The sequence below is a fragment of the Neocloeon triangulifer genome, unplaced genomic scaffold (assembly GCF_031216515.1).
Source record: "Neocloeon triangulifer isolate White Clay Creek 2 clone unplaced genomic scaffold, ASM3121651v1 ptg000002l, whole genome shotgun sequence".
Lineage (NCBI taxonomy): Eukaryota > Metazoa > Arthropoda > Insecta > Ephemeroptera > Baetidae > Neocloeon > Neocloeon triangulifer.
The window spans coordinates 6,602,181-6,626,472 of NW_026775545.1; the positions used below are offsets into that span (position 1 = coordinate 6,602,181).

The 24,292-nt window shown below is 43.5% G+C and overlaps 1 protein-coding gene across 1 annotated transcript; it reads left to right on the plus strand.

Annotated features, from left to right (window-relative positions):
- The first annotated feature begins 18 nt into the window (after window positions 1-18).
- LOC132205398 (histone-lysine N-methyltransferase 2C-like) lies at window positions 19-23,883 on the plus strand. Its single transcript, XM_059634431.1, has 45 exons — window positions 19-179; window positions 558-823; window positions 879-1,029; window positions 1,169-1,414; window positions 1,509-2,064; window positions 2,633-3,397; window positions 4,567-5,195; window positions 5,494-5,658; window positions 5,764-5,927; window positions 6,020-6,079; window positions 6,243-6,437; window positions 6,499-6,672; window positions 6,728-6,978; window positions 7,030-7,149; window positions 7,205-7,496; window positions 7,623-7,775; window positions 7,836-8,009; window positions 8,061-8,178; window positions 8,243-8,475; window positions 8,536-8,660; window positions 9,089-9,379; window positions 10,441-10,573; window positions 10,702-10,844; window positions 10,895-11,125; window positions 11,172-11,343; window positions 11,468-11,979; window positions 12,083-12,350; window positions 12,430-12,621; window positions 12,679-12,881; window positions 12,968-13,155; window positions 13,214-13,428; window positions 13,546-13,754; window positions 14,025-14,228; window positions 14,502-14,742; window positions 15,557-15,766; window positions 15,857-15,880; window positions 15,933-16,108; window positions 16,167-16,325; window positions 16,383-16,685; window positions 16,749-16,951; window positions 17,048-20,649; window positions 20,991-22,629; window positions 22,928-23,057; window positions 23,113-23,295; window positions 23,388-23,883. Exons 2-45 carry the CDS (start codon window positions 559-561, stop codon window positions 23,478-23,480), a joined length of 14,760 nt encoding a protein of 4,919 aa, XP_059490414.1. The 5' UTR covers window positions 19-179; window position 558; the 3' UTR covers window positions 23,481-23,883.
- The last annotated feature ends 409 nt before the right edge of the window (window positions 23,884-24,292 follow it).

Sequence of the window (24,292 nt, forward strand, 5' to 3'; positions counted from 1 at the left end):
GGTGGCTAGCGTTGCAAATCACGCGAGTCCTTCCCACTGACTGGCGTCGGCCATTGTCCTGAAACAGCGGGGACGAAGGAAATTTTCAATTTTCCGCGAAAATCATGACCGCCTAGCGCGCAAACCGTGTAAATAGTATGTCATCGGCCCGATTTTGACCGAAATTCCGACCAATTAAGGTAAGGTGCCCTTCTTCTTGGGCCGATTCGCTTCATTTTCGGCTGCTCGCGGTGTCCAGCGGCCGAGGACCCACCGATGCCCAAACAACTCTCGCGAAGCCAACACCTGACGTCGGCGGAAAACTTTACTTCCGTCAACAAACGCGTCCTTTTTAATCATTAAATCCGGTTCACTTTTCATTTTGCAAATTCTTCCAATTCAGAAATAAAATTTCTGCAAAATAATCTTTCGTTAAACTGCAAAAAATTGACTCCCGAGGGCCGCCTCTGGTTCTCCAATGGCGGTGAGACGCGAATATCGCCCTGTTGTGCAAAATCCCCCGAGACTCAAATTTGGTTTTCGTCAGACTTTTTATTTTAATAAGCTTTACCTATTAGAATGGAATCTGAAAGCCAGAAAGGCGACGAAGATGACGAATTGATGGAAATGGGAAGCGGCGACGAGGCCTCCGAAGCCTCAGAAGCCTCTGACATTGAGAATGAGTTGGATGAAGAACTCGAGGACGAGGAGGATGAAGAAGACATCGACGAAGAGCAGGACTTGCTTGAGGAGGAAGCAATCCACGGCCTCACCCATCGCAGGAGTGACGAGACGCCTTTGACCAAAGAGACGCAGCTCATGCAGGCGCCTTCCTCCAGCCAAGGTTGACATTTCATTTTTTACGTGTTATGGTTATTTTTAAATGATTATTATTCCAGATTCGGTTGTAGTTAGAAGTGAGTCTCAGAGTCTGACTCTTTTTCGAGGGGCCCACCCTGGAATTACAATTCGAAGAGGACCAGGACGACCAAGAAAGGGCCAACTTACCATATCTTTGCTGCAGAAGAGTGCGATGCAAAAGTGGACTGTGTATGTACAAAATTTGCAATCAGTGGAAATTTTTTAAACTTATAAAAGTTATTTGATTTTTTTGTTTGAACGTTTATTGCAAATGTTTATATTTTCTACTTCTAAACTGTATTAATTAACGTCTTTTTATATATTTTAGTGGCAGTCTACATGCCTCAAAATCGAATGGTGGCAAAAGTCCCTACGGCCCAAAAAAGAAACGGGATTACCTCGAAGGCCTGTCTGCAGTTCATGAACTGGCAGGCGTGTCACCATCTCCACCCCATGAGCTTCTCAGTCAATCTAATTATGGCTCAATGGAGGATATGGATTCCGAGCAGTCTGGCCAAATCGTTGAAAAATGCACCACTCCTGAAGATCTCTTTCCTGTGATTCCGGACAAATGGTAAATTATGTTTACCAAAATATGTTATGCATATTTATTTAGGTTGTAATATGAGTCTGTGGTATTTAAACTGAGTGTTTTTTCCTAACTTTAGGCCGGGAAAAGTATGTGCATTGTGTGCACTCGGGGAGAAGAGTACCCTCGGGCAGGGTGAGCTGCTTCAAGTCACGACCTCTCCCACATTTGACGTGGAAAACGCCAAGATAAAGTCTCCACAACCTGAGGAAAGCGACCAACTGGCCAACGGTGAAAAGAGTCCTGCCTTGGTTTCGCCAGCAACAACCCCGACCACCACCTCGCCTGCCATTTCGCAGCGGCGTCAAATGAAATTTAACCGAAACTCGTCCACGTCCGGGACAAGTGAAATGCTGGACGAACTGTCGATGGTCGGCTATGGAGAAGAGCCACTTGTGTCCTCCATTTTCGAGCAGTCCGGCCACTTCTTCATCCACGAGGCGTGTGCCAAGTGGTGTCCCAAAGTCACTGTTGACAATAATGGCAGAGTGCATGGGGCCGAGAACGCCATCCTTGAGGCGCTGAGCAGAAAATGCGCCCACTGCATGCATCTTGGTGCCGCCCTGGCCTGCAAGGCTGACGGATGCTCGAAGTATTTCCATCTGCCCTGTGCTGCTGCTTCAGGATGCTTCCAGGTAATGGAAACATTTAATTTGGATGAAATATACGCATGTTGCTTGGGAAAAGGAGATGTGAAATATTTTGTGAAGAAGTGATTAATTAATTTATTTATTTTAACTATATAAACTACAACAGTGAACTTTGAATACAAACAAAAATAATTTTAAATAAATATAATGACATTTATTGTGAATGCCAATCTACTTACTGATATATTCAATCATAAATTTCAATAAATTTAAATGTTTTAAAGTTCAATTATTGCATAAAATTTTTTTAAACTGCATATAGCTCAACTTTTAGTCCATTCTTATATCGCAATTTTTACAAATCTATTTTATTACAAAAGCTAGAAAAAAAACAATACACTTTTGTAGTATAAACAAACTGACAATCTTTTGATTTTAGGTGTATTTTTTTTTTGTTTTAAATATTTTAATTTGAAATCATTCATCAATCTAATTGAACAATTTTTAGATGATCATTAAATTGAAAAAATCCAAACGGCAGCGAGTAAGAAATTGATGAAATTTTAATTTTCCCGATTTCAATAAATTTTCTTATTCGATTTTCACATTTCAGGACTGCTCAAAGACTGTGACGGTGTGTTCGATGCATTTGCACTTGGTGCCGCTCAATTTTGCCGGCGACGTGACTTGCGGTATGTGCTGCAACCTGGGAAACATCCACAACCTGATAATGTGCTCTCGGTGCGGCAAGCACTTCCACGGCTCATGCTACGGGATGGCATCGTCACCAAACGTGCGCGCCGGCTGGCAGTGCACCAGTTGCCGGCACTGCCAGACCTGCCGGGTTCCTTCGGAGCGCAGCAAGTTCTTGATATGCGACCACTGCGACAAGGCGTACCACCCGCAGTGCCTGCGGCCACTCGTCGGCCAAATCCCAAAACTTGGATGGAAGTGCAAGAGCTGCAGAATCTGCACCGACTGCGGCTCGCGGACGCCCGGTGCCGGACAGTCTTCTCGTTGGCATAACCACTTCACAGTTTGCGACTCTTGCTATCAACAGCGCAACAAGGGCCAAGCGTGTCCTGTGTGCCGTCGCGCCTACCGCCACACTGCCCACAAGGAAATGGTCCAATGCACCAGTTGCAGAAAGTATGTTCATGGCGCGTGCGACCCTGACGCCGAGCTGGCCACCTACCAGGCTAAAAAGGCCGTCACTCCGGAGTATGTTTATGTCTGCATTGTGTGCAAACAGTACTCCAGCAACAGGCCTGGCTCTGTTTTCAAAAGAGGCAGCATTGACGAGATGGACTTTTCGCAGGAGTCGTACCTTTTTGGGGACGACTCACTCTCTGGCATGGATCTTGACAGCTTTGAAAAGGTGAGTTTTTTTTCTTTTATCTGGTCTTGGGTCTTGGTATGAGCTAAACTGGTCATGGAACAAATCAACAACAAATGTTGTAGCCAATTAAAATTGGAGTTAGATTATTTTTTATCTGAAAACTATTTAACCAAAATTTAAATTGGTGAATAATTTAATTAATAAAGAGGCGCCATTGATAAATTTCTATCTTGTTTAAACGTTCTGAAGGACGCTTCATAGGTCCTTAAATTTTATTAATCTAAGCAAAAAAGTATACTGCTAGCAGTTAGTCTGATGTTAATTCTTTCTTCTCTTCAAAATTTTTAATTTTCTTGCTGTGATGGACTTTTTGATGTGGTTGCTATGGCAAGCCTGCGCACAACGTTGTTGGTAGATGCAGTTGTGGAGGGTGGTAGATAAAGGGAAAGGGGGGCGGTAAGCAAAACAACCTGATGTTTACAAGACAAGAGCACGTTTTTCCGCAGACAACCATGCTTATTTTTTTATCAAATTCGATTTATTAATTTCTCAGCGGTAATTTCAAATGTAGTCATTTATTTCCAAAACTTTAATTTGCAATGGCGTTTTGTAATCCCACGATTCATCCAAAAAACGAAATAGAACTTCTCAATCCAAACAACTGTTGTTTAGTAAGTACTAAAAGCGCTTTTGTTATTTTTTATTTTCTAAAAAGATGCTAAGAACTTTTGGAAATTGTACACTTAAAAAAGCAAAAACAATTATTTTTAGATTAAATCGAAGCTATATTAATTGTAAATTTATTCCTATTATCTTTTCTTTCCATTGCTGTTTAATTTCTTGTTATAAATTTAATCTAATCCAGCATTCAAAACAATTTGTATGTGTGTTTTTTTATTTTTTTTATTTTTAAATCTCAATTTTTATTTTGTACAAGGTTTATTATCTGCAGGAAATGGAACATAAACAAAGTTGAGATTAAATTATTTTAGATCTGTTTCCTCATTATCGGTGACCTTAAATTTCTCGAAAAATTATTCTCAGCTTAAGCTAAGAAAACACAAGTAAAAATTTATAATATGAAGTGTTAATTGGTGTTCATGTTACTAATAATAAGTATTTTCAAATTAATTTAATGTCATTATTTTGACCTAACTTTGCGTGAATTTGTATTATATTTGACCAAGTGATTTTTCCTGTTGTTTTAGGAGGGCGATGAAGGCCCGAGGAACATACCCGGTTTTGGTCTTGGCAGGGGAAAGCCGTTGGCTGCTGTTAAGATGATGAAACGCCGCATGCCCTTTGGCAACACAGGCTTTGGCAACCGGCCCAAGGGCAAACTGGGCCTGAAAAAGGTCAAGGGCATGACTGAATTTCCTAGAAAGCGGGGGCCCAAAGGCAAGATGCAGGGCGTTTTCGGCGTTCCCGGCGTTGGTCTATCAAAGCCGACTGGTGACTCTGGCCGCGATTCAAAAAACTCGGACGACGAACCTGGCAGCGAGAACCGGCTTGTACTTTGCTCGGCCAAAGACAAGTTTGTGTTAAACCAGGACGTGTGTGTCATGTGCGGCGCCCTGGGCTCCGACCAAGAGGGCTGCCTGATTGCCTGTGCCCAATGCGGCCAGTGCTACCATCCCTATTGTGTGACCACCAAGGTCAACAAGGTTATTCTACAGAAGGGCTGGCGCTGCTTGGACTGCATTGTGTGTGAGGGTTGTGGACAGCGGAACGATGAGCCCAGGCTCATCCTCTGTGACGACTGCGACATATCCTACCACATATACTGCATGAACCCGCCTTTGGACTTTGTCCCCAAGGGCAATTGGAAGTGCAAATGGTAATGTTTTTAACTTCTATTTAATAAAAAAAATTATCTTCAAAATTCAAAGCAGATTGTTAAAATTTTTCTGCTGCTAATTCGTATTGCTTAAAACTTGCAATTTATGGAGCAAAAATGTAGATCGAATTAAACATTAATTTAAAACTATATATATATAGCCAAGATTCAAAAATTTCTTTTAAGTTGATGCTTAATCAGTACTGGCAATACTCTGTATTAGGAGTTTATGAAGTTATCTGTATTTCTTATCACTTTGTCAAAATTAAAATTTAAAACTAAAATTGATATTTTATAGGTGCGCTCAGTGCCAAACATGCGGGACAAGCGATCCAGGCTTCAACTGCACTTGGATGAACAGTTTTAGTGAGTGTGGACCATGTGCGTCCCTCCAAGTGTGCCCTGCTTGCAACGAAGAGTACTCTGAAGGCCAGATGATCATCCAGTGCTTCCAGTGTGAAAGGTTTGTAGCCTTCTGTCTTATTACGAATGGCGCTATTTTTTCAGCAAGAAGAAGTTTTGAGATTGAACTAATGGATGAAATTTTGTTTTAATTTGTTATTCTCAGATGGTTGCATGGGACCTGTGATCAAATCAGAACTGAAGAAGAGGCCGAGAAGTGTTCTGCCGACGGGTACAACTGTGTGATGTGCAGACCTAGGGATGTTCCTCCTCCACATCTCATTCCAGTGCCAGTAGCACCAAAGCCACCCACACCGTGCAAAAGCCCAGGTAACACAATCAAACGAACAATAAATTCTCATACCATTACCCCTTTGCATTTTATTATTTTATTTTGGTTTTAATCTCAGTTCTTGAAATAGTTCATGCGGGGTTCAAGAAACTAGACGCTTCCCGACAGGGGAGAGCAAATAGTAGTAAAAGTAAGTCGGCGTGACAAGCAGTGGTTTTCTCTTTTGATTACCTAATTAATCTGATCACCCATCTGTTTTGCTTTGAATAATCAATTAATAACAACCTCTACTTGCGCAGATCGTTGCAGTGTAATTTGATCATTGGTTCTGAATTCAACATTTTTTCTTGTAGAAGTTCCAAAGATCAGCTCCAACGCCAACTACTTTGTGGATGGCATATGCTTGTCTGAGTTTGGCCATCAGCAAATAAGATCCCTCACTTTAGAACAGCCGAAGAAAAAGAGAGCAAACGCTAAGGGTGGTGTTGGCAAGGGGCTTGATGCCGAGGCAGGCATACTTGCCACAATAGAGTCTGTTGTTTCTGGAGGTGAGTCTTTTTTTCCCCATGTTAAATCTATATATACATTCTCTAATATCTATTTTATCAGGGAAAATGGAAGGTATGATGCCTGGTAACCAGGTCGCACCCCGAGATGGAGCACTCGTACAACTTTTGCCGGATGGACGCCCTCCAGAGCCACCTGAGGGTTTCCAGATTTGCACTAATGAAAGTGGAGCCATGGTTTGGAGGCGCAAGAGAACAAGAAATTTAAATAAACTTGGTAATTTGAAATTAAATTTCTGAAATTCTCTTTTGAATATAGTTACTTTTTTTAGGCATTGGAGGTTTTTCTGTGCGGACAAGAATTTTGAAACCAAAGGACGATGAAAGCTTTGCTGACAACTTGCCTGGAAGTGGATTTGGTCCTTCACTGGAATTAAATCTTTCAATAACTCCTCAAGTCTCCATGGTTGCATCGGCACTTCTAACCCCTACCACTCCTACTGGTGAAGAGAAACCAAAACGAAAGCCAAATAGGAAGCGGCCAAAGAATAAGCTCATGGAAAACTATCCTATTTACTTACAAGTAATATATTTGTACGTGATCAAATTGAAAATTTTAATTTTCATCTTGTAGGATGCGTTTTTCGGCCGATTTTTGTTAGAGGGTAAAGAGCAAAGCCTTAAAGGTATTGGAGACTCTGACGAAGAGAAAGTTACTCCTGCCCCTGCTACAGCTGGTATCCAGCTTTCTCAGGTAAATAAAAAAGATTCAAATGTTTTTTTTTTCATGTTAAAATTTAAACTTGCAGGAGGAGCTCAAAGTGATGGAAGCCATTAAGGCCAAAAAACTCAGGGAAATGGCCTTGGCTGCTCAAGCAAAGCAACAAAGTGAACAGACGCAAGTTGCCGCTAACACATCCGCTGCTGCTAATAGCAAAGCCCACAAAGCTGCGGAGGAAGAGGCTGATGCCGATGATGAAGAAGAAGCTCTTAAAGACATTCTTCCAATGAATCTGCTCGAGGGAGAAGACTTGGTCGATATGGATAACCTCATGGCTGACGATGTTGACATTACTAAAACAAACCTTGATGAAATGGGTGGTAAGTTTGTTTTTCATATTTAATTTTGTGAAATTCTTGAACATCTTTGCATGTATTTAATCTCTTACTATGCTGATACCACTATCTCCCTCGACTCTATAACTCTGGTGCTTGGCTTCCTATTAGGAGACTCAAACCTAGCTGATGAATCGGAACTGAATGATTCACTGTCATTGACAGAAACAAATGGCGCAGGCTCGGAGACCGCAGAAAACAAAGATGAGCTTACTGACATTTTGAGTCCTCACTTCAACCTTGAGTCTATGGTCAGAGATTCAGGTAAATTTTAATCTAATGACAAAAGTGCATTACAATATGTAACTCATGATTTCTCCAAAGGTCTACCGAACATGGACAGCAAAGACGTAGAAGAAATTTTCAAAGGGGTGCTCACAGACGAAAGTCAAGAGTCACAGGAGTCATCAGCCTTCCCTATCAACACGATGCCTATGGGACCAGCTCCGAACCAGCGTGGCTTGGTTTCCCCATCACAACCTGCACCACCAACACCAAGTACTTTTGAATTTATGTAATGATATTAAATTTTAATCCTTTTATACACAGCATTGCCTACTGCTGGTCCGATGCCAAGAGCCCAGCCTGTTGCTATGGGTCAGCAGCAAAATCTTGCTTCACCCATGGGCTTCCCTCCTGCGTCACCGTACCACTCGGAATACAGCAAGTAAGAAAACTTATTTTAATTTAGTGGGTGGTTAATTAATTCCACAACATATTCATATTTACAGCAGCCCTCAATTCAGCCCTGCCTTTTCGGAGCCACCTTCGCCTTGGTGCCAAGCGCCCACTCCAGACCAAAGTGGCCAAGAAGGATCCACTTCATCTCAAGAGGCACCAACCTCTTACAACCAGAGGGCCTCCATTAAGATGGAGCAGGATGAGCTGTTGGGAAGTGGTGCAACCATGGCAGCTGTTTTGTATGCCAACATGAACCATCCTGAATGGAAAATGGAATTCCCAAGTACGTAGATAAAAAAAAAAGAAATTTTTGGGGAAATTAAAAAAAAATAATAATTTGTAGCTTGGACTGAGCGCTGCAAGCAGATAATTAAAAAGTGGAGGACGCTGCAGGCAGACACAAAGGCCCCATATTTGCAGAATGCTAGAGAGAACAGGGCAACACAAAGGATGAAGAAATCGCAACAGGTAAGTTGCTTGTTCCCAGACTTGCCAAAAACGCACCTGATGACGCCAAAGATTTCAATTTTACTGTCTCTGTGAGATTCGGTCCACGCTCCTCATTCGTGTTTTGTTTGTGACTAACCACGTGTTTGTGTCTTTTTTAACAGATTATTCTCTGTCACATACACATACACCCTGAGTTTTCATTTTGTGTTTGGGCAAAACCCTCTTTATTTTTTTATATTCATAGTATATTAAATAAATTGCTCCCCAAAACTGAATCTGAAAAATTTCACACTGAGAATTTGGCAAGGAGACATTTTTTAAGAAAAAGAAAAAAAATATAAAAATAGTCGTTGCTAGCATTTTATTTTTACTGTTGATGTTGCTGACGAGACTTTTGAGGCTAGATAGTCATTACCCTGGTGTGTTTTTTGTGTAATTCGCCACAGATGCCGAGCGCCAGTTCGCCCGTTGTGAAGCAAGAGGCTGGCGTGGCGGCGGCGGGTCGCGGCCCGGGCGTCGCCGCCTCCGGTGCGGCCGCAGCTGCCGCCTCAGTGGCCTCCTCCACGGTAGTACCCTCTGTGACACCCCCATTACTGAAGAAACCCAGTATGACCAGTACCAACACCACCACCACCAGTTTGACCACCGCTAGCACTGCTCTGATGAAATCGGCCACTATTCTCACACCTCCACCGCAAACCACCACTCCTACTAGTAGCACCACCGCCGACTTAGAGGTGTGTTCTTCATCGGCAGCTTCACCCGTAACTCCGCTGCCATCTTCACCCTTCCCTAACACGCAGTCGTCCAACTCTTCCACTAACACTCCCTCGCCGTCCTCCTCCCCCCTGAGTAACGCGAGCGTCGACCAGCAACAACAGCAGCAGCAGCAGCGTGCTGTTGTTAGCAACACCGTGGTCGACCAGCACATCCGCGTCTTGACTCCCTCCGAAATAATGCGCACCCTTCCCTCCTTGGGACAAGAGTCTTACGACCCCCCTCTGACACCTCAACCACCACCACCACCACCAACAATACAGTCGCAGTCGCAACCCAATAATCTGGTGAGCCCGTCTGGCAATTTCGATGTGCTCCGTCCGCGTGTCTCTGCTCTCTCAATGATTTCATTTTTTGCAAACATTTGCCGGAGACAGCACGGGCAACGTTTTTTTGTCAACGTGCATGGATTTTTAATTTTGGAATCTTGCATAAATTAGGTCGTTTTCATTTCTTAATTTTTTGAATAGTTAAATTATTTCATTGAAATTTAAATTTTTTAATTTCAACGTTGTAGAATATTTATTCTTAGATTTTTTCTGAACATCTTTTTTTTATCAAAATGAAGAATATTGTTTATCATATAATTTTGATGGCTGTATCTGTATTTTACATTCCGCCCCAAACCCAACCTCGCTGCCCCCAAATCGGCCCTGTTTTATTTTTAAGTTATCACTAACTTTTTTTGTTTGGTGTCGGCCTGTTTGGTGTTCCAGGATCCTGGTAGATGTTGCTTTCATTGTCGTTTCTTGTTGTTAGAATCATCGTAACTCTGGCATGTTTTCATTGGTTATGTAACTCCTCTATACAATCTAATTAGACTTTTACTTATATTTTACTCATTGTCAATTTCCAGTTCACATCATTTTTATTTTTAGCACGGCATCCTGTACTGTTAGATAACAAAGAAATTTAATTTGCTCTCTGGATTTAATATTTCTTTTGTAGTTAACCAACCAAGCAAATAACACGCCAACTTGAAAAATTATTTTATTTTAATACGTACGATGTCTTCAATCAGGATCAGGATAAGATCATTGCTCAGCAAAAGAATACAAGGGAGGCGCTTGAGGAGCGTAAATGGAAACAGCAGCAGGCGCTCCGCCAGCAACAACAGCAAATGCAGCAACTCATCCATGAGCAGAGAGCGCAAGGTATTAAAAATTATGCGCTTTTATCATTTAAAATCTTTGTATTTCATAAGAAAATTAATTTTTTTTATAGCATTTTTTTATTATGCTAAAAATTTTAACACTTCCTTACTAAATTTAAAAAATCATAGGTATGGGCATGCCAAGAATGCACCGCCCGATGGATGCTCAGGGAATGCTGAACTTGCCGCCGCCACCACCGCCAGTTTTCCTCCCTGATGGTACTCAAGCAGCTGCTCCTGTCACCTCCCAGCTCCATGTTGCTACTGGACAAGTATATTTCATTAAATTTGCTTAAAATATGTTCTAAATTTATTATATAAGGACCCTTCAACCTCCCCAATGGCATCACCGTCTCCTGGAGCAAGACCTCAGTTTACGCAGCCCATGAAGATTGGCATGCCTCGTGCGATGGCTCCTCCAAGTCCTGGTGGGCCTTTTGCTCCCCCACCTTCGCCCAGGCCTATGCAGGTGTCCCCTAGAGCTGACCAGTTCAACAGGATATCCTTCCCTCAGGGCCAAGATGTGTTCTCTCCTCCTCCAACTCCAAATCAGGTAAACAATAATTAGATTTTATTATTCAATCTATATGTATATTTAGCAATCACAGGAGGATTTCGGCAACCAGGAGTTCCAGCAGCAAAGTGCTGATCCCTATGCTCAGCCACCTTTGACTCCAAGACCACAGCCCCCGAAGCAACCGACAACTCCTACTCAGGGCAAGCCCACCTTTCAATCACCAAGACCTGTTGATCCATATGCTCAACCACCAGGTAAGAAATTCTAAACATAAAATCTTTGGTAAAAATGTCTTGTTTTTGATATTTTAGTATTATTGATTTTCAGTTAAATTAACGATTGTTTGTCAAACTGAGAATAATTTGTTGTCTCTTTTAGGTACACCAAGGCCACAGCCGCAACAAACGTTCATTCCGCCAGCTGCTCCTCCTCCGCAGCAGAGACAAACTTTTGCCACTCCTCGTCCAGTTGACCCATATTCACAGCCTCCAGGCACTCCTCGGCCTGTTGATCCATACGCTCAACCTCCAGGTACTCCACGTCCAGGCCCTGATGAGTCAAGTGGATTCCAAATGAACCAGCCAAGTCCTGACATCAATCGCCAACTGCGAGATCTCCTCCAGAGGCAGCAGTTTAAGAAACTCGAGGACGAGCAACTTGTACCAGGCCAAAGCAACAGAATTTGGCCGCAAGAACAGAGAAATGACATTCAGCAAACTCAATCTCAGCAGCAGCAGCAGCAATTTGACAATCAAGGACAGCAGCAGGTTCAGGAGCAAGAAATGGCCAACAGGGTCCAAGGTGACAACACATTCCGACACCCTCTACCTCCGGGCATGCGACCAAGATTGCAAGGGCCGCAACAGATGCTCATTAGAGGACCCCAAGGGGTAAGAGAAATACTAATTATTAATTTTTGGCCCTATCAAATCATTTAAATTTGTTATAATTTAATAGCAAAATTTATTTTTCACTTAATAAATATTATTTCAGCAAATTATTCGTCAGTCAATTCCTAACATGGACCCTCGAATGCGTCTGCTTATTCAGCAGCAACAGCAGCAGCAGAGAGTCATGGTGCAAAACCAGGGTGGAAATATGCAGCAGCAACAGCAAATGTTCAACCAGGGAGCAAATGTTCAGCAGCAACCGCAACAACAGTTTGTGCAGAACATGCCTCAGCAGCGAATGCAAGGGCCCAGAATGGAGTCGTATGAGCACATGGTCCAACAGAGGCCTCAGTTGCCATTCCAACAGCAAGGTAAAAATAGTCTTCTTTGGCCTTACTATCAACTCTGAATTATTCATAATTTAAAAATAATAATATTAACTTGTACTAGAAGCAAGCGGACAGATGATGCAGCAACAGCCACGTCAAATTTTGAGGCAAATGTCCAATATTGAAACAGTTGCACCTAATTCAGTTGCACCTGGTATGGTTCCTGGGCCTAGATTGATCAGAACCATGAGTGGTCCTCCTGTGATGGGAGAGCAACAGGCTATGAACCAACAACAAAGAATGCCAGCTCCTGGTAAAATTATTTAACTAAACTTTTGACCTTCAGCTTAATTTAATTTTTTTTCGACAGTTATGCCAATGGAACAACAGCAGCAGCAGCAACAACATCAACAGCAGCAGCAACAACAACAGTTACCTAGCATGACGGCTTCCACTGCTCCTTCGGCTCCAACACCTTCCACTCCTGCTGCAAACACTGAAGTATCCACTCAGGAAATACCAGAGAGTGTTGCTGAAGAACTTGAAAAACTTGAGCAAGAAACAGGAATTGAGGTAAATTTCTATTTCTATTTCCATTTTTTTTTTTTTTTTTTTTTTTTTTGCAAATAAATATGCAAATTTAAAACATTTTATTGCAGAGCGTCAGTAATTTGCTGGAACTGGGAGATGATGACGATGAATTGCTTGGGCTTGGTGCCGACTTCAACATATTGCTTTACGCAGACCCTGATCTGGACGCAGCACCTGGTGGGGCAAAGACTAACATATTGGACTTTGTCCATGAAGAGCAAAATGAGGAAAAGAAAGAGGGTGCTCCTAGAAATCAGTAAAATTTTAAAATTTGTTTTAAAGCTGATCCTCATGTATTACTATTTTTAAATCAGGAACCAAAACCAAGAAAGGCCTACGGAAGGCGCAGGAACGTCCTTGCAACCACAGTCTAGTGTTGCTGCTCCTCCAGTGGCTCCTCAGCCTCCCATGCAGCAGCAGCAGGTGCCTCCTAATGTTACCATGAGACCTCAAATGCAAGGAAAACCGTTCCAACAAGCATTCCAAGGTCAGCAGCCACAGCAGGGAATGATGAGACCCCAAGTGCAAGGTAATTGGAACAAACTAAATTTAATTCTAACAGCTTCTCTTCTGTGCTTTTTATTGCAATTAATAATTTTGTACTTCTTAGTATATCCTTTTAACTTATTAGCCAATTTAATTTTAGGTGTCCAGCAAAGAATGATCCATCCGCAACAAGCAATGGCTGGAAAGCCTCGTTTAATGCAGCCAATGGGTCCTGCTTCCCAAATGCTGCAAAATGTGGGTCAGTCTCGAATAATTGCTGGTCAGCCAGGCTCGGCACCGCCAAATACCACCCTCGCCCCTCCTCCTCCATACCCTGGACCTCCACCACCATATCCGGGCGCAGCTCAGGTAAGAACTCTGCCTTCCAGTTTGGGAGCTGTTTTTTATATAATTACGAATAAATGTTTATTACTGAAAATTTATCAGTGGAGCATGCTTGCCTCTCTAATACAGGCCAAACTTGAATATCAATGCAGCCTGATTAACTATACTTTTTTTTTAATTTTGGTGTATTGATTATAACTAAAAACATATTCAACAAACGCTCTGTCTACTTTTGTGACTGTTTGGTTAATGGCTTTTTGTTCTTGTTTTCTCCTTTCTCTGTTGTGCCATTAGCTGGCGGTTGGTGGGCCCCAACTTGCCACTAACCATCTTCATCAGCAACACATGGCTGCTGGTCTTCATCCATTAGGGCCCCACATTCGAAATCCTCTTGCTCCCACTAACCTCAGCCATATCCCTCTGCAGCAGCAGCCACAGCCTCAGCAGCAGAATATGCACAGTATGCAACAGCAACAGCGCAGGCCTCTGCTCTTGCAGGTGAGAAAAATCCCGCATCTCTCGTCTGGGTTTTGTTGAGCACCTATAGGAAGAGAATTTCTATTTACTTTCTCACAAAAATTATTCTATCAATTTGACCAACAAAATCCAGATGTCTTGCATCTTTCTGTTTATTTATGAAAAAAACTCATAAAATTTTGGCTTGGATTTTTCCTCAGTTGCACAAAAGCATGGATTATTCATTCTCTTTGAAACAAAAGCATGCTTAATTTGAAAAAGCTAATCACTTTGACTGTTGCTAATCATGCGTAGTCTACATTGCAGGAACAGCCTTTGCTGCTGGAAGACTTGCTGGAGCAGGAAAAACGAGAGCAGGAGCGGCAGCAGGCGGCTCAAGCCCTGCAAGATCCAAATGCCGCCCCTGCACCTGCCCAGCCTGAAACCAATCCTCAAGCTCTTTTGAGCGACATGGACTTTGAACGGCTCAGAGCTGACGTCCTCCGCTCACCCACATCTGGTGGTTCTCCTGGTCTATCTCCCCCTACAATTCCAGGTCAGTAAATTATTATTATTCTTGTTACTAGAAAATTCACAGTTAGATTGATAATAATTGGGCAGATTCAATAGACTTGGCTCTCCTATTATAAAAGATATCCTGGGATTTATCCAGCTGTTGGCGCTGTCCCAGGATAAATATTTTTTTTATTCCACCTACATTTTTTTGTCTCGAATTCTTTAGGGGTAACTTCTTCTTAACCCTCGTAACGGGATAAAAATTTAACCCATGCTATAATCAAATCAGCTGGTTATTAAAAGATCATCAACATGCTCGCAAACTTTTTAAATTTTGGTCATTTTTGCAAGGATCATAAAACTTTTTCAGATCACAATTTTGCGACGGTCATGTAAATGAGGCTAAAATTAAAATAAAAAACCTAAGGGGCTTACGCTCGGGCATAAAAGCTTACACCCCAGGCATACAGGCGTACGCCCGTGCCTAATTGTAAGAGCTTACTCCCTGAGCATTTTCATGATCCTCGCAAAATTAATTTTTATATTTAATTGCAAATGGCCAAAATTTAAATAGTTTGCGAGCATGTCGACGATCTTTTTATAACCAGCTGATTTTATTGTAGCGTGAGTTTAATGCTAATCCCGTTACGCAGGTTAAGAAAAAATTATTCAGAATGAATTGGGGACAAAAAAATTGAATCCTGTTTAAAAAAATATTTGTCACCAGCGTTTACCCCTTTTGATTTATACCGGGAGAGCTAAGTCTATTGATTCTCCCCCAATATTTAATACATTTTATTTACCATTTTATGCATTCTAAAATGTTTATATTTGAAAAAAAAATACTGTTACAGTTCAAGGTATTGGAAGTATGCAGCCTGGTCAAGTGCCTTTGCGCCAACCTTTTAACCCTGGGCTTAGACAGCCCACACAACAGTGGAATCCGGCCATGCAACAGCAGCAGCAACAAATGCAGCAGCAGATGGTCAACATTCAAAGACCAGGTGTCCCCATGAACCAACCACCACAACCAGTAGCTCTTCCGCAGCCTCAGCTTGAGCAAGGTATATACTATTTTATTGTTTGGTCAAAAATCCTCTTTCCTATTCTGCACTGGTAAATTTAAACAATTTGCTTTTTTCGTGCTTTCAAAGTTTTCCAAGGAAAATTAACCGGAGGTTGTATAATTTTTGTAGGTTGTTTCCAATACTAATTAATTTCCCTCTGTAGTTCCCCGAGTACCACAAATTCCTCCTCCGCCAACACCGCCTGATAACATTGTGACGGATCAGGACAGACAAGCGGCTGCTGCCTATGAGCAATGGTTGACTGGTCAACACCAAGCACTGTCCAACCAGCTGCAGAATTTGGAGATGCAAGTCAGCAAGTTTAGAAAGGCTAAAAAGGTAAGAATTTATACTTTACGGTGATACCTCTGAATTAATTACCATTTTAAATCCTCAGAGTTTAAGCAGTAAGCAAAGACAACTGCGAAAGCAAAATTTAGAGCTGCCACCAAATGATGCGATAGAGCTGGATAGAATAACAAAGGAGCAAGCTGGAATTCAAAAGCAGCTGGAGCAGAGCAGGAAGCTCAACAAACAGCATGGAATGCTTCTACAAGTAAAATTATATTAAATTATAAATGTTCTTAATTAATTTTTTATGTTTTGCTCACAGGACTATAAAACCAAAGTGCAGAAGAGGCAACAAGCCACAATGATGACCAATTCGCCATCACCATCATCCATGGGAGTGCATCACTCCCCTCTTGGTCCACCAACACACAGCATGCCTTCTTCTGCGTCTCCTGCCCTCTCAACCTCACCAGCAATATCAGCTATGCAGCAGCAGTCGCCTCTTCACTCTCCCATACCGCATTCACCGGGACCAAATATCGTCGCTCAGAGTCCAGGAAATGTAGCTCAAATGTCCCCTCGGAGTTTGCAGCCGTCACCTCGTCTAGGCACTCCACACTCGCAGGTATGATATAAATTCAAGGCTATTTAGAAAGTGGAAATGCAATCTTTTTTATTTTAATTTAAGGGTGAGGAGAATCAATTCATTTCAAGCCCAGGTGGTCCCATGCAAAGTCCCCAAACTCCTGTACAAAGACTGACTTCGCCGCAAGGTCAAATGGGTCAAATGAGGATGGCCAGTCCTCAGCAAGCAATGCCACAGGCGATGGGCCGGCCAATGGTTCAAGGCCAGTTTCCAGTACAAAATCAACAGTACAACGAACACATGAGGTTTGTTTCTTTAAAAAATAATAAATAATTAAATCAAAAAATTACTTTCAAGGTATCTATTTCATCTGATTATAATTTTTTTAAATATATTTGCAGAGCCATGATGAATCAAAGATTCGTGAGACCTGATATGCAGCAACAAGTCAATCAAGGTGGAGTTCAAATGCAAATGGGACAAGCGCCACGGCCTCGAATGGTTGCAATGCAAAACATGAACCAAATGTACATGCAGCAGCAGCAACAACAACAACATCAGCAGCAGCAGCAACAACAACAACAACAGCAGCAGCCACAACAGATGCAAAATCAAAACTTCCAGCAAATGCCAATGCAACAGGCGCAGCAGCAGCAGCGAATTGCTGCATACCAGCAGTCACCTATTGGCAGTCCCCAACAACAAAGAAACATGCAGTACCCTGTCTCACCAATGGGTAGTCCACAGACCCAGGGTCAGCAGACGCAGCAGATGCGTGTCCAAAGCAACATGCCCTATCCTGCTTCGCCACTGGGCAGTCCGCAGCCAATGAGGGTAAATCCAAACATGCCTTATCCTCAGTCGCCACTGGGCAGTCCACAGCAAGCAATGCGAGTGATGCAGTCACCCCTTGGCTCTCCACAGCCCAACATGATGATGCAGCCAAATGCATCGCCAATGAGAAGACCATCGGGCAGCAGTGGGCCAAGTCCATTACCTCCTGAAAGACCTCTCAGCACTGAAAACCCACTTACTCCAAGAACACCCAACACACCATACCAAGATATGCAGCATGACAATCAAGGTGGCGGCGGTGGAGTCGGAAATAACATCATGCCCCTGCCAAGAGGTGGTGGAGGATTTGACCGTTCCGTAATTCCCATTCCTCCTGGTTTGAGACACATTAGGTATCGTAAATTGGGGCTAAGGGGTGGAGCTCCAATGTGGATGGAAAACGGCGGTGGATTGGGAGGAAAAAATCCTCCCTCATCCCAGCAGCAAAGCAACAACCCAGCAGCAAGCTCAAGTAGCCAAAATGAATCTGCAGACAGCGACATTGAGGCGGCTGTTTTGTCCAACATGAAAGACATCACTGTCGTGGTAGTTGGTTCTAGTCCCGCTTCATCTGTTGACGACGTGGAGCAAAGTTTGGCTTCTCTGGAGGAGAATATTGGACCTCACATTGAGGAGGAGGCTTTGATAAGAAAAACTGAAGATGCTGTTGATGAGGACAAATTCGAAGAGGCTCTGGACAAGCTTGAGAATGAGGTGGACATGAAAGAGCAGGAGGACTTGCTTGACGAGCATGTAGAAAAAACAACCAGCATGGAGAGACCTTCTCTTGTTGCTCACAGTGCCACAGACACACCTGCCTCTCCTGATCCGGAAAATCTCGGCTCACCGGACCCCGAGTTGATGGCTGAAGCAGATGCTCAGGTGGAGGAACAAATAAATGATGACAAAGCTGTTCCAATGGAAACCGAACCACCTCCACCGTCACCACCAAAACCGCCTGAACTCAAAGTGGAACCAACTCCACCCTTGCAGTATCCAACTGTGACCAGAATGCCGCAAATTTCTTTTGAAACTCCTATTGAGCCCAGAGAGGAAGAGGTTCTAAAAACGCCAACTGAAACTAAAGTGGCAGAGCTGGAAATAAAAAAGGAGTCTGAAATTGTCAAACCACCTGAGGCACCGTCAATTTTGCAGCAGTTGGTAGAAAAGAAGGAGGAAGACGCAACAGAAAAAGCTGCAGCCGCCCCAGCAATGGAACCGATGCGGAAAATGGGAGAGATGAGGCAGAACGTTCTTTTGAAGCAGTTGCTGCAGAACTCGGCGTGTTCCACACCTCAGTCTTCTGCTTCCGTGACGGTCCCTTCACTCGAGGCCCAGCTGGCTAGGCCTGTTCCTCCAACGCACTCTCGGCTCATTCCACCCTTGCTGAATGAAAATTTACCCACCAGACCGCAAATGCTGCGACTTCCAGGTGTGCAACAGACAAACCTGATCAGACCTTCTCAACAGCAGAGGCTCGATTTCATCATGAAAAAGGACCTGATGCCGCACATACCAGCTCAGCCGCAGACGGCGCCTCAGAGGCCAATGCTGGTGCAGCAAAATCAACAGCTGAACCTGCAACTCCAGCAGAGCACCTCTCCAAGTCCTGGTGGGGCACAACCTGGGCAGCCGACACCTCCTCCGCAGCCTCAGACACCAACTCCTCCACCTCAACCGGCCAAAACTCCTCCTCAACCTCAGCCTGTTGCAACACCTCCTAAGCCACCAACCCCTCAGCCGGTGCTTCAACAACAACCACCCACGCCACAGCAGCAGCACCTGCAACAAACTCAGGCTATTCAACAAATTCTGCAGTCACAAATGATCAAAAAAGAAGTGATTGATCCTCCGAAGCAGCAACCCCCGCCTGCAGCCACCCCACCTGCTCAGACAGAAACCCCCACTCTGCAGCAGCAAGCACCAAATCTCCTTCGGCACATCCAACAGGCCATGCCTTCGAAGGCGTCGCCTCCAACTTCAGCTCCTCCATCGCAACCTCCAACTCCTCAACCCTCTGAACAGTTAACCCAACTAAACCTGCAGCCTGTGCCTCAAATAGAAGTTAAGAAGGAGGTTGAGGAGTCGAGCGTGACGCCTCAGTCGTCAAGAGAAAACACAATGGACATTGACCAAAACTCGTGTGACACTATCATCCAGCCATCAGAAACCTCGGCTGCTGATTTGAAAAAATTGAAACGACGTCAGTACCAACAGAAACGGCGGCAAAGTGCTGGAAAGGAAGGCGGACCAACGCCCAAGAAGCGCTCCAGGAAATTGAGCTCCACCTCTCAGGGAAGCTCCAAGATTGAGGAGGATTATGACAGCTTCATAGAGCACCTGATGCCGCAGTTGCGGCAACTCCCAAACCTGAATGTGCTTGAGCCAGAGCTGGGACGAAATTTTGCTGTGTGCCCTGTATTTGGCTCTGGGGACCTTGCGAAACTGGGACTCGTCCCTCCGACGTCACCCTTGCTGGGCAACATGGCGCCTGCCTCGCCAATCAAGTACGGAGATCTGGTTGGACAGTACGGAAAAGCGACTTTGCCAAATGTGACTGATTTTTACCACACCAAGCCCTTTGGTGACCTAACCCCCATCCCTCCGGTGCCTCCGACATCCTCCCAACGTGGTTTTTACGACCAAGAGTTTGCCCCTTTGAAGTTGGAGAGTGAGGATGCTAATCGGGACAGAGAAGACTCGCCTGACACGGTGGTCAGTTCGTCGTCACCAGAGTGTTTCATGCTCGAGACGCCACACCGATTCCCAGGTCTCAGATTGATTAAGGAGGACGACAGCGACACCGAAGACAAAGAGGCGCTTCGAAGAGCTTCACCTGTCATTCCTCTGGTGGCGCCCACGCCAGTCAGGGTACGCCCTGGCATCACCTTCAAAGACCTGCTCGATTTGGACAAGGAAAATTTGGGTGGTGCTTCTGGCTTGGTGATGCGGAATCGCTGGGGCAGTTCGCCCACCATGCCACTCAGAGAGACTGGAAACATCACGGTCACACTCACTCTGAGCTCAACGGCGGCCAGGGACGTCGAGGGAGCGCTCTCAGGACTGGCTCGTTTGCTTCGCCTGCCAACTCCTCTGCAGTTCAGCGTTGCTGACACCACAACGCAGCCTGACTACAAACTTGGCGTTTATAGAACCAGAGGCAGAGATGGTAAGATTTTGTCTTTATTATTTTATTTAAAATAATAATAATAGAAGAATCAAATTACTAAAAATCAAAATGCTACTTTTGGATACAAATAATTTTCAAATTCATTATTAAGTAATTCAGAAATTTATTTGAAAGAATAAAAATCTAATTTTATAAAATAGCATTTTAGTCGTAAAGAAATTATACTTTTATTCTATTTATTAAAATTTATAAATATGTATATTGGCTACATTGATAGAATTTTAACTTATATTTTTCCTCCAAAGAAAAATAAATATTTAGAATATAATTGAAAAATTTGAATACAATTGAACTTCATGAATTTGTCTAATCTGTTTTAGGCAAAGAAGGAGCGGCCATAGACATACAGAGCATACTGAATGGCGCCCACAAGTTCTGTCGGCACTGCGAGATCTGCGTGCTGAACAACTACATCCGCAAGAGCTTGTCCGATCTGCCACCGTTACCTCCGTCTGACGAATCTGTCATTGATGACGACCTGTACTTCTGCTCTGAAAACTGCTTCGTCCAGTTTGCCTGCACCCACGGCATGCAGAGTGTGGTGGAAAAAGAGGCGGCCGCAACTGTTTCACACCACGGAATGCAGAAAAAGCTGCCTGACAAAAAGGCCGTGGAGGTTAAGAAGAACGGCCATGTCAAAGAGGAACCCATGGAAGTTGACGCCGCTCCCCCTCCACCTCCAAGTCTGAAGGGCGTTCGCTTTAAGACGTGGACTCCTGGTCTTCAGCCACCCAACAAGTTCAAAAAACCAACCGACCGTGAACTGACGGACTTGCTTTTCCGCTCAGGGATCACTTTGATGCCCCAAAAGTTGCCAGACGACTCTCGTCAGTGCATGTTCTGCCACCAGCTCGGAGACGGTCCTGCTGACGGCACTGGCCGGTTACTCAACTACGACGTGGACAAGTGGGTCCATCTGAACTGTGCTTTGTGGTCCTATGACGTGTACGAGACTGAGAACGGCGCCTTAATGAACGTTGAGCAGGCCCTTCAGCAGAGTCTGGGTCAAAACTGCTCCGTCTGCAGCAAACCAGGCGCCACCATCAAGTGCTTCAAAACCCGATGCGGCTCCATCTACCACCTGGGGTGTGCAGTCAAGGACGACTGTTTCTTTTATAAAAACAAAACCGTTTACTGCTCGGCCCACATTCCCAAAAACGAGAAAGAATCGGAACTGACGACCCTGGCTGTTTTCCGCAGGGTCTACGTCAACAGAGATGAGAATCGCCAAGTGGCCGCTGTGATGCACCATTCGGACCAGAGCCACCTACTCAGGGTCGGGTCGTTGATATTCCTCAACGTGGGCCAACTTTTGCCCCACCAGCTTCCAAATTTCCACACCCAGAATTACATTTACCCTATTGGATACAAAATCGCCAGAATTTACTGGAGCATGCGAACCTTCAACAAACGGTGCCGGTACATCTGTTCCATTCATGATAACGCCGGCCGCCCTGAGTTCAGGGTCTTGGTGCAGGAGTTGAACCACCCTGATCTAGAACTGAAAGGGACAACAGCCAGGCAGGTCTGGCTTCAAATTTTTGAATCGATGACAGCCGTGCGAAGGTCATCTGGCGGCGTTCAGGTCTTCCCGAAGTTCATATCAGGAGAGGACCTTTTTGGTCTGACCGAGCCGGCCATCATCAGGGTGTTAGAGTCTCTGCCCGGAATCGAGACGCTAGTCGACTACAAGTTCAAGTACGGCCGGAACCCGCTGCTCGAATTGCCCCTCGCCGTCAACCCGACAGGGTGCGCCAGGTCGGAGCCAAAACTGCGAACCCACTTTAAGCGGCCGCACACTCAGAGGACTGGATCAGGATCCATCAGACCGGCACTCGTTCCTGCGGCGACGCCCGTGGGTGAGGCCACCTGTCCATACTCGAAGCAATTTGTGCACTCCAAGAGCTCGCAGTACAAGAAGATGAAGCTTGAGTGGCGAAACAACGTCTACCTCGCAAGGCAAGTCAATTAATCTTCCTTTTGACACATTATTTTATATCCACTGTCGTTATTCAGATTAAGGAGTAATTTTCTTTTTCAAGTGCATTTTTACCAATGGAAATGCATATTGCTGTCTCTTTATTATTATTATATTAAATTTCTTATCTATTTTTTACAGTTTTTTTTAGTATAAAATTAAACCTCCAATTTTAGTTATTTATATCTTGTATCTTGTTACTTATATTTATGAAAATATTTGTTTCATCCCTTTGGTTTATTTAACATTTAATAGTTTTGTTGTCTCATTTTCTTGCAGATCCAAAATCCAAGGTCTTGGCTTGTACGCCGCAAGAGATCTCGAGCGTCACACTATGGTTATAGAGTACATAGGGGAAATCATCAGAACCGAACTTGCCGAGGCAAGAGAAAAGCAGTATGAAGAAAAGGTAAATAATAATATTGCTCTGTGTTTTTTCATTCAATTTAACTTGTATTTTATAGAACCGAGGAATTTACATGTTCCGACTGGACGAGGAAAGGGTCATTGATGCAACCTTGAGTGGAGGATTAGCACGATACATCAACCACTCGTGCAACCCCAACTGCGTGGCTGAGACAGTCGAGGTGGATAGAGACTTCAGAATCATCATTTTCGCTAAGCGGAAGATTAATAGAGGAGAAGAGGTAAAATTTATTTATTATTTGGTTTTTGCGGTAGAATTTCACGATCATGATGATTTTACTTTGTATAAATTTATAAAAAAAAAAAATTGCAGTTGGCGTACGACTACAAATTTGACATTGAAGATGATCAGCACAAGATACCATGCTTGTGCGGGGCGCCTAACTGCAAGAAGTGGATGAACTGAGGTTTCGAGTGCTGCATACCAACTGCCTTCATTTTGTCTGTCTTGTTTCTCTATCAAGTGCATAAAATTGTTTTCAACTTTTATTCCCAATGGAAGACCAATGTGAAGCCTTTTAGCTTTTAGAGACAATGCGATATAAAATCGATGTGTTGGAAATATTTAATTTTTCGTGCATACACGGAAGACGAGTACACAAAACTCAATTATACACAATATAAATACGACATATATATATTTATTATTACTGATCACCAGAGAGTCTGGCCATATTTTTTGTTGTTTTTTTAATGAATATTGCGATGACCGTGTGTAGTTGCTGAAAGTGATGTGAAATCTTGATGTATAAATGAGATGGAACCTGTTTAAATTTCTGTTTTAATAAATATGAGACTAAACTATTAAATGATTTATGTGTAATTATTAAAATGCGTACAAGTTGAATCTGCTAATAGATGAATCAATTAAAAATTTCTGAACAATAGTAATTCATTTTTGCAAATATGTGTGATGCCTTTAAATAATTCCAGGAAAAACTGCAATTGATCTCAACAACAACCGAATGAGGCAACTGAAGCGACCTTGCAAATTCAAAATTCTTCCTGACCTTCCTGTTGGCAACAGGAGGCTGTTGACCGCCATCTCTGCCTCTGCCATCTTGAAGAATTCTTATCTCGTTTACGTCTCCACAAAAACGTTTCGACAATGTGGCGTTTTTTCGGCCGTAAAAGGGGAGAGGACAAAGACGGCGACGAGAAAAAGGCAAACGCGGCGAAGACAAATAGAATAAACTAAAATTTTGCAAATGTTTGATA

Excerpts from the sequence above, each read along its gene's own strand:
- LOC132205398 (XM_059634431.1), top strand. The coding sequence starts at position 559 with ATGGAATCTGAAAGCCAGAAAGGCGACGAAGATGACGAATTGATGGAA. Across the intron at positions 14,743-15,556 it reads ATCTCCCCCTACAATTCCAG|TTCAAGGTATTGGAAGTATG; the intron begins GTCAGTAAATTA and ends ATACTGTTACAG. Across the intron at positions 16,326-16,382 it reads AGCATGGAATGCTTCTACAA|GACTATAAAACCAAAGTGCA; the intron begins GTAAAATTATAT and ends TTTTGCTCACAG.